The following is a 12,471-nucleotide window of genomic DNA, read 5'->3' on the forward strand; positions in this document are numbered from 1 at the left end:
TTCCCAAATTTGAGTAGTGGATCCAGGTCAATCGTGCAAACAACATAAAGAAAACGAGTAGAATACAGATCCAAGAGCCAGAAAAATAGCCAACCTGTCTTACGTGGGTTATTTTTCTGTTTCCCTATGGATGATGTTAGTAGATTTGCACACAACTGTCCTTTATGGTCAGAAAACCTAATTCCTCTGCAGTTTGGGTCCCAGGTCTGAGGGGGCCCTCATGAGAAAGGAGTGGAGGGCATTTTGGTGGTGCACCTGCAGACCGAGGACGTCCTTCTGGGTGATCTGGGGCCCGCAGCCTGTGCCGTCCTGTCGGAGGCTCCCTGGGATCTCTCCCCAGAGCCGCACAGGCCTGGTGCTGTGCACCCTGAGGCTGGTGTCTTCGCCTGCCTGGGAGTTCCCCAGGAAGCCACAGGGTGGGTCTCCAGGCACCTGTGGCAGTGTCCATGCCCTCCTGTCCAGATGGAAAGGCTGTGGGGTAGAATTCCTCCTGGGACATGGCCGTGGCTGTCAGTGCCATAGGCGGTTATTGTATTTCCTCACTTTGGTGTCGAGGAGAGAAGTCCCCAAATGTCTAACTTATTTCTGTAAAAAAATTAACATAAGAAAAACGTGTTGCTTTCTGGCATTGTGTTTCAGCTCCGGATCAGAAAACGATGTCACGGAGAAGCACAGTGACCTGTGTGTAAGGTCCTTGTTTTCTCAGTCTTAATTTGAAGAAACACACTGAAACAACCTTTTTCTTCTGTATGAAGGGTTCTCAACACTTGGTGCTTTTAAGTTAGGGCTTGAAGGAAGCCCTGGTGGCGTCCCCGAGCAGGCTGATCAGATGCTGATTGACAGCCAGGCTGCCCTAGCTGTGCTGGCACCTCCCGTGTGCGTCCTGGGGCCAGCACTGCCGGCAGACTCTGTGCTGGCACTCGTGGGCATTGTCACCCTTAGCACTTTAAGGACCCCTGGGGAGGTACCAGTGACTGCATTTCACAGAGTGCAGATAATGTGGCCAGAGTCACTGCTTGGAGAGAAGTGGTCTGTGGTGGCAGTGTGCACCTGTCCCCGTGCTGGGCTGACTTCAGGGTGCCTTCCTGGGGCGGGAGCACAGGCTTGTGGACCCACGTCACTGGGAACCCAGTCAGGAGTTGGCTTCTTCCGGGTCTCCCAGGTGCACGCTGCTGAAGGATGTGCCTGGAGACGTTGCCTGAGCGGGCTCCGACTCCACTTGTAATTTTAGAGTGTAAAAGTGGGAAATCTCAAATGACAGCTTAAAATAGAGTGGCTGAACGCTCAGGTACGGGGCCATTACAATTGTATTTTTAGTATTAGAGCAAAAATACCCTAAGTACAGGATATTTTCAAAGAATTTTTATCCTCTGCTGCATTATTTTAGGCAAAGGTACAGGCACATTAAACTAGTGCCATCTAATTAGTGGGTTCCATCTAATTATATTTTTGATTCACCAGGGTTATTAGGTTTGTGTTAGAATTTCTTTGCCCTGTAATTTTTTTCTTTTCTTTTCCTGCTTTTCTAGAAGCCAAGAAATATTTTATAAAACTTAGACAAAACATTTCCAGTATTTTTCCCTTTAGAGACCTCTGGAATATTGAGTGTACTTTAAGACATTTCTGTCTTTTCCAAGATGCTTATTTTAAGATGCACAAACAGTTTGACTTTGGTAGAAACTAGTTACTGCTAACGGGGTCCCTTATGAACACTGTGTGTGTGTGTGTGTGTGTGTTGTGTGTGTGTGTGTGTTTACAGGCATGCCTGTGTGTGCCCATGTGTGTACATGTGGGTGTGTGCACTTGTGTGTGCATGTGTGTGTTCACAGTTGTGTCTGTGCATGCGTGTATATACCCATGAGTGTGCATGTAGGCATGTGCACTTGTGTGTATGTTCACAGGCATGCCTGGGCATGCATATGTATGCACTTGTGTGTGCATGTGTGTGCTTGTGCAAGTGTATTCACAGGTGTGCCTGGGCATGCATTTGTTTGCTCATGTGTGTGCACGTGGGCGTGTGCACTTGTGTGTGCACGTGAGCATGAGCACTTGTGTGTATGTTCACAGGCGTGCATGTGCATGCATGTGTGCACTTGTGTGTGCATGTGTGTACTTGTGCAAACATGTTCACAGGTGCCTGGGCATGCATGAGTTTGCTCATGTTTGTGCACTTTTGTGTGCATGTGTGTGGTTGTGCAAGTGTGTTCACAGTGTGCTTTGCATGTATTTTCTCGTGTGTGCACTTGTGTGTGCATGTGTGTGGCACATGGGCATGTGCACTTGTGTGTGTTAATAGGTGTGCCTGTGCATGCATGTGTGTGCCCATGTGTGTGTACGTGGGTGTGTGCACTTTTGTGTGCATGTGTGTGCTTGTGCAAGTGTGTTCACAGGAATGCCTGTGTGTGCAGGCGTGTGCATGTGCACGTGTGTGAGTTGTCAGCCTGTGTGTGGCATGTGGCCTGTTCTTGGTGGCGGGTTGCATCTGAGCCGCTGTGGCATGGGCCTCCCGGGTCGTCAGTGGGCTTTACTTGGTGCTTCTCCCTGAGGCCTCTAGCGTCGGCATCAGCAGGTACTGAGTTGTCCAGATTCGTGGACAGTTCCTAAAACATGGACTGCATGCTGTGGCCTTCCTTCCTGTGACAGGGTCATAATAATCTGATTTAAACTGAAGACTTGGCCGGGGGCATGCTTTGCTTCTTCCCTCAGGGGGTGCCCTGTGGGCCCTTCACTGTTTCAAAGTCATTACTGACCAGTGTCCAAGATGAAGCAAGCCCAGTGTGCACAACCTACGTCTGTGTCAGCACCATGGAGTCATTGCTGCTGGCCATCATCTCATCTGGTCATTAATTGACTGATTCCGTCATTGTAAGAACACAGACCCTTTTCATGTACTTTGAAAGTGGGGCACGGAGGCCGCCACGGGGAGCACTTTTTTCCATCCCGTGTGTACTCTTGACACATTCTTTGTGGAAAACACTCAAGCTTCCCATCCCTGGGATTCCCTTGATCCTGTGTTATCAGCCACAATTGGCCGAGTCATCTGTGTGTCCAGCTTGGGGCACTAGTGTGGGTACCTGCCGGCTTCCCGGTTCTGCACCCAGGCTCTGATCCTGAAGGATGCCGTGCTGCTGTGCCCTGGGAGGCCTCGGGAAGAGACCGGTGAGCTCCTGGGATGCTGGTATTTGTACTCAGCCCTTGCCCCATGAGCAGGCTGGGCTGCTAGAGTCGTCCTGGAGTGGAATGGCAGGATGAGCCCTCAGATCGGATCAGACCCATCGTTGGAAAAGATTCGAGACTCAAGGTCTCAATCACCACAGGACACCTGCGGGTGGGTTCTTCCCCCCCTGGACTGGGCATGCGTCTTTGGGAGGTTGTGCTCCCGTGGGAAAGGGTTCCTCATGACCTGTACTGTGGCCGAGCTCCCCCAAGGTCGACTTCCAGGACTTCAGGTTTCCCTGGTTAGCTCAGGACATCTTCAAAAAGTGGGGAAACAGCTGTGGGGTGCAGCTCGTTGGTAGGTGGGAGACAGGGTGTGGTGCTGTAGCACAAGGAGCAAGGGACGGGCATACAGCAGAGTGCGGAGGAGGGGCACCTTCACAGGGCGCTCAACACCAGGCTCTGGGCGTGGGTGACAAAGCTGTGGCATGGATTTTCATTGCATTGCCCCTGGCCAGGGCTTGCCTTGAGTGTCCAGGGCCCGTTGTCCTTTTTGAAGAGCCTGTGAAAGCTGCGTCAGCCGGCGGACTTCAAGCCGCTGTGCTCTCTGATGGCTCCCAGGTTTGCAGGGCAGTTAGTGAAGACCAGCTTATACTCAGAATCACTATGTATCACCAGTGCTTGTAGCAAAGGGCGAAGTACCTCGCATGAGTGACTTAAATACCACTTCTTTAAAAGAAGAGCCCCCTCCCCTCCAATTGGAGGGTCTACAGAAGGGCATTCCCAGCACCTGCTGTGGCGAGCCCCTGGGTGCTCGTGGTGTGTTGGAAAGCCTATACGACCACGCCAGTCCGCCCTGCTTGGGGCTCCTGAGCCCTGATTCTCTTGGCTGAGCCTCAGGAGTGAATGAACAGTGCTACCCCTTACCCAGCCCTCCGCCTCCAGGGAGCGAGTGGGGTGTGGGGATGGCCGACCCTCACAGGTGGTGACCTGTGCTCTCTGCTTAGCTTTGACGTTGACTTCTGGGAAGGAGTTTGAAAGGGTTCCCACGCTTGGAGGCTGAGTGGGTCGCCTGCTGGGGGCCGCCTCCTGGCCCGTTGACCGTGAGGCTGCGTGGGGTCTCCATGGCCAGCTGGCACAGCAGCCGAGTCACCACCACAGAGCTGGACCTCCAGAGAGCTGTGCTTGTCCAGCCCTCAGGTCTGCAGCCTCATGGCTGAGCTAGGGTCACCCTGCTTGCTGGCCTGGACATCTTGATTGAGGGGGTCAGAACCTTGAACTTGGTGAGGGGTTGGGACGGTTAGCAGTTCCCAGTTTATCGAGGATGACCCTGAGGCTCCCAGGGGAAGATGCCAAGGGAAAGCCCAGGGACTTCCAGCAGTGGACACTTTTCTCTTTGGTGAGAAGATGGCAGGTGACCCCCACCCCCAGCTGTGGAGTCTGTTATACGATGTGGTTTGGGGAGCCAATGAAAGAGCTTGATTTAAGGAGAAGTTTTATGCTCTAGCTTTACTACGTACGACTTATTAAACCAAGAACTTTGAAAAGCCCTGGTTATCATGTCAGGATCGCAGCGTGGGTGGCTGTGCTCTTGGTGATGACACTGGTCACGCGGTGGCCTGGGGCTCTTGGTTTGCTGTGGGAACCTGGAACTACCTTTTCTTGGTTGTCTATCAGCCAGTGATTTCAGCTAGAAGCGGCCAATATAGGATGGCTGGAGTGGCCAGGGCGAGGACAGGACAGGACACCCAGCCAGGCTGAGAACTCGTTCTGTGTCTGAACCCAGCCCGCACCCTGCACTGCTGTGTGCTGGGCCCGGTGACCTGGGACCGGCTCTCGGGTGCTCATCACATGTCCCCTTCACACATTGCTCTCAGTTTATAACCATGGCCCAGTTTCAGAGCACCATAGTCATTTGGACGCCATCCCCAGGAGTCCCCGTCTCTGATGCTTGGGGACAGCGGTGCAGTGCAGGTGAAGAGTGTCTGAGGGCGGGGCTCCTGTGCAGAGCGGGTGCGGGGCTGGTCGTTCCCCCACGTCCTCTGCGCACAGCTGATCTTGGCTCTCCAGCTTGGTGGGTTCTGGGGCCGCCTTGGTGGCTGGCGTTGGTGCCCCTGGAACTTGCATCCACCAGGAGACTGGGCTTTGGTCCGCCTCTGCAGGGCAGCTGTAGAACGGGTCAGCTCAGCCACTGAAGTCAGCCTCGGGATTTAGAAAGAGGGCTGTCAGCATCGGCCTCTCCAGGTCTAAATAAGTGATGATGTTTGCTTCTGTGTCTGTAATGGGATGTTCTTCTGAGTCCCCTGGAGTCCAGAAAGAGGAGGGAAAGTAGCAGTGTGTCCCGGGCATAGCAGTGACCACCTGGTCAGAGCCTCCTTCTCGACTCCCACCTGCTACTTTTTCCCTTGTGTCCGACGTGTTCACGTGAGCCTGGGCCTTGAGCATGCCAAGCACACTCTAAGCACATGCTAAGAACATGTTCTGTCGCCTGTGGAGATTGGGCAGGTGGGCGCCCCCTGGGTGACCAGTCAGCCTCCAGCCAGGGCATCAGGTAGCCACTTCCCCTCCTTGTGCAGACAGTGCCAGGTGCCTGCCTTGCACTTTGCACATGTGGGCAGGCCCCGGGGTGAGGGGCAGGGCCTTTAAGTTGGTGGACACTGCCTGCTTGCCTCCAGGGCTCAAGTCACTTCTTCCCCGGGTGCAGGACAGCGAGTGCCTGCTCCCCGCGCTGGGAGTCCTCCAGGCACTGCCCACCCCCCACCTTACGTGTGCCTGTGCTTCCTGCAGGGAAATGGTCAACGCATGGTTTGCTGAGAGAGTGCACACCATCCCCGTGTGCAGGGACGGCGTCCGAGGCCACCCCGAGTCTTGCTCGTGCCCCTTGCCGCCCAGTCCCCGCGCAGACAGCAGTGCCCCTGGGACACCAGCCAGGAAGATCTCTGCCTCGGAGTTCGACAGGCCCCTGAGACCCATCCTCGTCAAGGACTCCGAGGGCGCCGTGAGCTTCCTGTCCGACGCAGGGAAGCAGGAGCAGATGCCTCTCACCCCTCCACGCTTCGACAGTGACGAAGGGGACCAGTGCTCCAGGCTCCTGGAGTTAGTGAAGGACATTTCCAGCCACCTGGACGTCACGGCCCTGTGCCACAAGATCTTCCTGCACATCCACGGGCTCATCGCGGCTGACCGCTACTCCCTGTTCCTCGTGTGCGAGGACAGCTCCAATGACAAGTTCCTGGTCAGCCGGCTCTTCGATGTCGCGGAGGGGACGACGCTGGAGGAGGCCTCCAACAGCTGCATCCGCCTGGAGTGGAACAAAGGCATCGTGGGGCACGTGGCCGCGCTGGGCGAGCCCCTGAACATCAAGGATGCCTACGAGGTACCAGGGCAGGGCGGCCGCGGAGGGCGGTGGGCGGCCGCGGAGGGCCAGGGGCGGGGGCGGTCCTGCCTTTCAAATGCCTGAGCACCTCAGCACCTCCCGGGGTCCCTGGAGACGGGGCTGAGGGGACTGGCCTGTCCTTCCTTCACAGAGCGTGAGGGGACGCGTCCCTCTTCGCCTTGTCACACTCGTCCTGGTCTGTGCCGTCTCCACGTGCGTGAACTCAGGTCCTTCTGAGGTTCTGAGGTGACAGGTGCAGACACTGCCGACCCACCCACCCTGGGCTTTGCTCATCCCTTCAGTCATATCCCTCCTTCAGGCCCCCTTGATAACAGAATGATTTCTCTCCTTCCACCCTCTTTTTTTTTTTTAACAAATAAAGTTATGAATGTCTTTTTGAATATGGAGATTTTTGCTCTAAGGTATTTCAGTGGAAAGATCTGATAGTTCTGATTTTGCTACAGCGATTCACAGGCCCTTTGTGGATTTACAGATCACACTCTTCAGAGTCTTCAGATTTCCCATTTCCCTGTTATGAATGCTTTCTAAGCAGGGCATCTTGGTTGACACTGCATGCTTATGAGGTGGTGCAGCCCTGGGGCGGGGTGAGGGGGTGCCAGCTCCCTGCTGCCACACTCTGAGGACCCCTGCGGACTCCTGCTGCTCTGTTAATGTGGTTAATAGTGGTGCTGCCTTCTAACAGGTCTGTGGACTTCACCCTCAGTGCCCTCGACCCATGTGTGCCGTGGCTCACAGAAGCTGTAGCAGGCAAGAGGCTCATGCTGAGCCGTGGGGCTGAGTCTGTTCTAGTTTCCCAGGCACAGGAAGTCCCTCAGCCTCACCATGACTTGGATAATCAAAATACCATCCCGTAGCTTGCCTGCCTTCCTTCCTTCCTTCCTTCCTTCCTTCCTTCCTTCCTTCCTTCCTGGGGACTGAACCCAGGGGAGCTGTGCCATTGAGCTACTTCCCCAGCCCTCTTCACTTTTTATTTTGAGACCAGGTCTTGCTAAGTTGCTGAGTCTGTTCTTGAACTTGTGATCCTCCTGTCTCAGCCTCCCAAGCTGCTGGGATTACTGTCATGTGTCACCACATCCAGCCAGTCTCATAGTCTGTGAAAGTCATCAGAATATGAATGATGCATTCTCAGGTGTTCTGAGCCCTCCTTCTGTTGACTTGCAGCTGTAAAAGGGGTGGTGCTCTGTAGCCATATTCCTTGTACTTACTTGACCACAGGACCTTTGAAAGGTTGTGACATAGCCATGGAAAAGCAAGAAGTGACCATGAAATAGAATAGTGCTCAGCTTGAAGGCAAGAATCAAGAACATAATCTCAGATTAATTGTAAGAAATTATCAATATTTGATTCACTTTTTCAAGCCCATAATAGAAAATGATACAAAATGACACAGATTTGTAAATGCAGCAATTATATCACTGACAGAATGACACAGGTCATAGACATGTAAGACCAGATCCACCACTTAGTCCAGCTGCAGAGACCACAGGTGCACACTGTCCCCACTCACCCATCAGCCGGGCAGCCCAGGGGCATGCAGGGCCCAGCTGTAGGAAGAAGACCTTAGAGCTCCGGTCAGTGAGAAGACGAGAGAGTGTCACGGCATAGAAGAGGCTCGCCAGGTGCTGAGAGCAGGTGCACCCGAGGAGCCGGAGCCGCCCAGCTCCTGACACGAGGAGTTACGTCTCCTTCTCGGCTGGACCTTGACCAGGATCCAGGGTCGTGGTGTCTCTTTGGTCACCTGTCAGTCCAGAGCAGTGCTCAGCCTCTCCATTTTCTCTCCTGAGACACTCAGAGGGGTACGGGCAGCAGCTCTGTGGGACGCCCTTCGTGCAGACTGCGGCTGGGCCACAGAGGTTGATGTCAGGACCCTGCTTGGTTCTCCAGCACCAGCGGGTTCTGCTGTCCCTCTCAATTCCCACGCTTTCTGCAGTTGGCGGGGACCCTGCGTGACTCCGGGTACCTCCTCAGTGGGTCCACAGCTCCCTGCCCTCCCTCCAGCTGGCCGCAGCTTAGAGCTGCCCACGGCCCCTTGGGCTCGGTGGTCGCTGCAGCGGCCCATGGACCCAGGGCAGCTCTCCACTGGGGGGAGTTCTGTTACAGAGGCTGCACCTGAGCAGCAGCCAGGTGGGAGAGGTGGCTGCAGGCCGGCTCACCCCTGCACAGACCCCAGCCGCAAGCTCCCAGCTGGGCCCAGTTCTTGCTGAGGCTTCGTCTAATCAGGCAAGACTGATGAAATCCTGGGCCCTGGGCGCTGCAGTCCCAGGCCCTCCTTCCTCCCCGCAGTCGGGGCCAGGCTGAGTGCTCCACGCCAGCACCACCTGGCTGGTTTCCTGGTGCTCAGCCCCAGGCTGAAGCTCTGGACGGCTCTCCACTCACCCCACACCCCTCTAAGTCATCTTGTCAGCAGGGACTCAGGTCTGGTTGGAAGTGGCTTGTCACAAATATAAAAAATACAACTGTTTCCAGGGAAATCACATCAGTTTTAGAAGGAGGTCTGTGCCAGGTTTGTCTCTGGGGTTCACCCTGGTGCCCGTGACCTTGAATCTGGCCTGCGATTACGCGTTGGCCTCCATTTGCCTTCTGGTTCATTCCTAGCTTCTGGCATAAGAAAGCGCTTCCTCCTCCCTTCATGGCTCACTCAGTGTGGCTCACGGCTTCTTCTGAACTCGACCTGCTGTCCCTCTGTCTGTCCTGGTGCTCAGCGCGTATGGGATCTGCCGACTTCTCTCCTTGTGAGCCATCTTTGGGGTGTTCCCCCACTTTCTGCTTATGCAGACGTTTGAGCCTGTCTGTTCTTCCCTCGGCAGGCCACGTTGCTTGTCCTCTCAGTGCTTGGCCCTTGCGTGTCCAAGGGGACTGGCCACTCCTGCTTCTGCCACCCTTGCTCACTCCTGCTTCGCCCTCAACTCAGCATCTCTCTTTAGTTTACAAGGCCCAGCCACGGAGGTTGGAGGTCTCTCAGGTCTTCTCCGTGGGCAGCACCTGCTTCTCCAAGGCAGGAGCGTCCCGGGCACAAAGCTTATTGCTGTGAGGTGGGCACGTGTCTCCCTCTGCCTCGGCTGCAGCTTCATCTGGGATGGTGGTGGTCTTCTCGGGAGGGCACGTCCAGTACCTGTGAGTGTGCAGCCTGCTGAGGGGGACACCCAGCGGGGGTCTCCCCACAGCGTGCTCTCACAGCTGGCAGCCGCTGTCATCTCAGGGTAGCAGAGTTCCATTTTTCCTTTGTTTCCTGGCCTGGAGGAGTGAGCGCTCCTCTGTGTGGGTCCCTCTGTGCTGACCTCATTGGTGAAGGACACTTTTCCTTGCAGTACCAGGAATCTGGACCTTCAGGTAGAATGCATTTGAGGGGTGTGTTTATCCCACCCTCCTCCTTGAAGGGCAGCCTCCAGGATTGCCACTGAGGTGAACGTCACCGTGACACCAAGAAGCCACGCCGTCCTCCTGATTTCACAGTCCACGGCCTCCACTGGTCAAGTCCTCTGCTTCGTAAATTGGTCTCACAATCCTAATGTTTGTTTAAAATTAGCTACAGAAGGTGCATTTTTATCCTTCTTATTTGTAAGTTTGTAGAATGACTTGCTCCTCGTCACTCGCTCCTCACTTCTGTGATTCGTCCGTCTCGGGATCCTGTCTCCTCTCCTTTCCCTTGCAGTTGAAAGATACCTAAAGATCTAAAGATAAATAGGAACTATTTTTAGGAAATATTTAGCTAAGGCTTTTGTGTATCTTAGTTAATATAATCTTGAGCATGTTTGGGGAAAAAAGCAAAAATGAAGTAAGTGTTTATAGTATTCTGTCATTTTATAACTTTTCTTTTGAAATCATCTTTAAAGCCAAGTGTGGCCTCTCGGAGGAGAACTGGCCTCATTTCTGACCCCATTTGGCGCACGCTCATGCAGTGGCCTACCCACCACAGCTCTGTCTGTGCCTGACTTCAGATTAATACACAGATGTGACCTTCAAAGGGTGAGGTTTTCCCAGGTGGGCCCGCCACGTTCCAGGGAGGGAATTCCAGGTGCAGAGATCGGGAGCCCTTCCAGGGCTGTGCGGAGGGAGCGGGGCCCTCGGAGGGTCTGCACGTCTGCTTCCTTCTGGTCTCACCCAAGCCCGGTGTCTGTGGGTTTCCTTCCTGATCACACTGGATAGCGGCAGAGTCATTTGATAGTGAATCCCTCCTGGAGTCTGCAGCCTAATTTTAGGTCTTCCTACTCTAAAGCCTAGTGGAGACATTGCCCTCGAGTCTCCATCCGTAACCACATTCAGCACTTCCACACCCCCACGAAGGTCCTCTGTGGTTCTTAGATGTGCACCTCGTGCTTTGTAGAAAGGGAAAGAGAGCCAGAGGAGTCGTACAAGTCCATCCATGCACCCTTTTGCACACACAGAAAGTTAGATTCTCATGAGCCCTTGGGGTAGAGGCCCCGAAGGCAAGCGGGGGAGTGGCCTCCGCAGGGGAGGTCGGTGCAGGCTCTGAGGCCGCCGGTCCCAGGGGCGTTCCAGAGCTGTGCTCTCTGGATGGCACAGCAAAACCAGGCCGCGAGACAGCAGGGACCGGCAGATTGTGTCACAGAGGTGACAGCCACCAGTTTTTTCCTGAATGTGAGATTCTCTAAATAGTATTTTTAATTTCCTTTCTTTTTAAAAGTCTCGGTTTGGTTTTTTTGTTTTGTTTTGTTTTTTGTTTGGTCGTTGTTGGTTTCTCATAAACACTAGTTGCTAAAAAAAAAATCTTGGATTCGTCTTTGTCAAAGAATGGCAGTGTTCACGTGACTGACTGCCTGCCACGTCGTGACATTTTTACTCAGTTCGGCCAGCTAAGTCGAAGGTTAGATTCTCTGATCTAATAAATTAGAAAAATCCCATCAGTCTTTGTACAGATCAGTCATCAAATTGAATTTCTTTTTCCTCCCTAGGATCCCCGGTTCAATGCAGAAGTCGACCAAATCACAGGCTACAGGACACAAAGTATTCTCTGCATGCCAATTAAGAATCACAGGGAGGAGGTAAGGCAATTTTTCATTTTTAAAGGTCATTTGAGAATACTTTTCTCTTTGAATATAAATATACATATTTTTTACTTTGCATATGAGTGAAACAATACGACAGTGACATGTGCAGGCGCCCGAAGTCCTGCTCGGTGTTCAGCTTGGTGTCCCCACCGAGCCCTCGGTTGCCAGGACGAATCCTGACAGCTTCACTGTGGCCTTTGACTAGAACAAATGTCATTCGTGCTGTTTCCTGCCTGCCCTCTCCGGGCACCTATTCTGCCTTAGAAGAGTGACCAAGCCGTGACTGGAATGAGTTTTCATCGTGAATGATCATTCAGCTCTAAGGATCATCAGTCGACCTTTGGATTCAAATTGAGATTTTGAAAAAATAGCCAGCGTAGCTAATTCCAGTTGTGTAGATTTCAGTGTGAATCGTGTCAGTCTGCCGATTCTGAGAGACGGCATCATTTTATATTTACTTGAAAAGACAGTGGACAGAGCCTCAGATAAGCTGAGTCCTCGGCTGTGTGTTCCCGCTCTGCCGCACGGGGGCTCACTCTGTCGGTCCGGGCTGCGTCTGCAGTGTCTAGATGGATGGGGGACTTGTCAGGGGTTGTCCCGTGGTCGGCCGGGACGCCCAGGGTCCTCCGTCTTTGGGCTGGACACCCAGCAGTGGGCAGTGTGCTCGGCCAGCATGCTCGGCCCTGAGGAGGGAGGCTGCTGGTGAGTGCCGTCCCTGTCCCTAGAGTCTGTGAGTCCCGTGGCAGGACCTCCCTCTGCTCTTCTTCCCTGGGGCGCTAGGTGGATGGGAGGTGCCTGCCCTCGCGGGTGGGAGGGTCTTCTCTAGGCAGACCCTGACTCATGCGCTCTTCCCTCTGAAAACCTGTCACCAACACACACAGAAGGAATGTTGGCCAGCCGTCCCGGTGG

At 53.9% G+C, this 12,471-nt stretch overlaps 1 protein-coding gene across 4 annotated transcripts in view; it reads left to right on the forward strand.

Moving 5' to 3' along the window:
* Positions 1–12,471, forward strand: part of Pde5a (phosphodiesterase 5A) — a 92,377-nt gene that overhangs the window by 9,673 nt on the left and 70,233 nt on the right. For all 4 annotated transcript variants that reach the window (XM_027952323.2, XM_071614759.1, XM_071614757.1 and 1 more), the window contains exons 2-3: positions 5,944–6,532; positions 11,467–11,556. In XM_027952323.2, coding sequence (XP_027808124.2) covers positions 5,944–6,532; positions 11,467–11,556 — 679 coding nt within the window. The remainder of the gene's footprint in view (positions 1–5,943; positions 6,533–11,466; positions 11,557–12,471) is intronic.

This window comes from Marmota flaviventris, chromosome 7 (assembly GCF_047511675.1).
Source record: "Marmota flaviventris isolate mMarFla1 chromosome 7, mMarFla1.hap1, whole genome shotgun sequence".
In the NCBI taxonomy this organism is placed as follows: domain Eukaryota; kingdom Metazoa; phylum Chordata; class Mammalia; order Rodentia; family Sciuridae; genus Marmota; species Marmota flaviventris.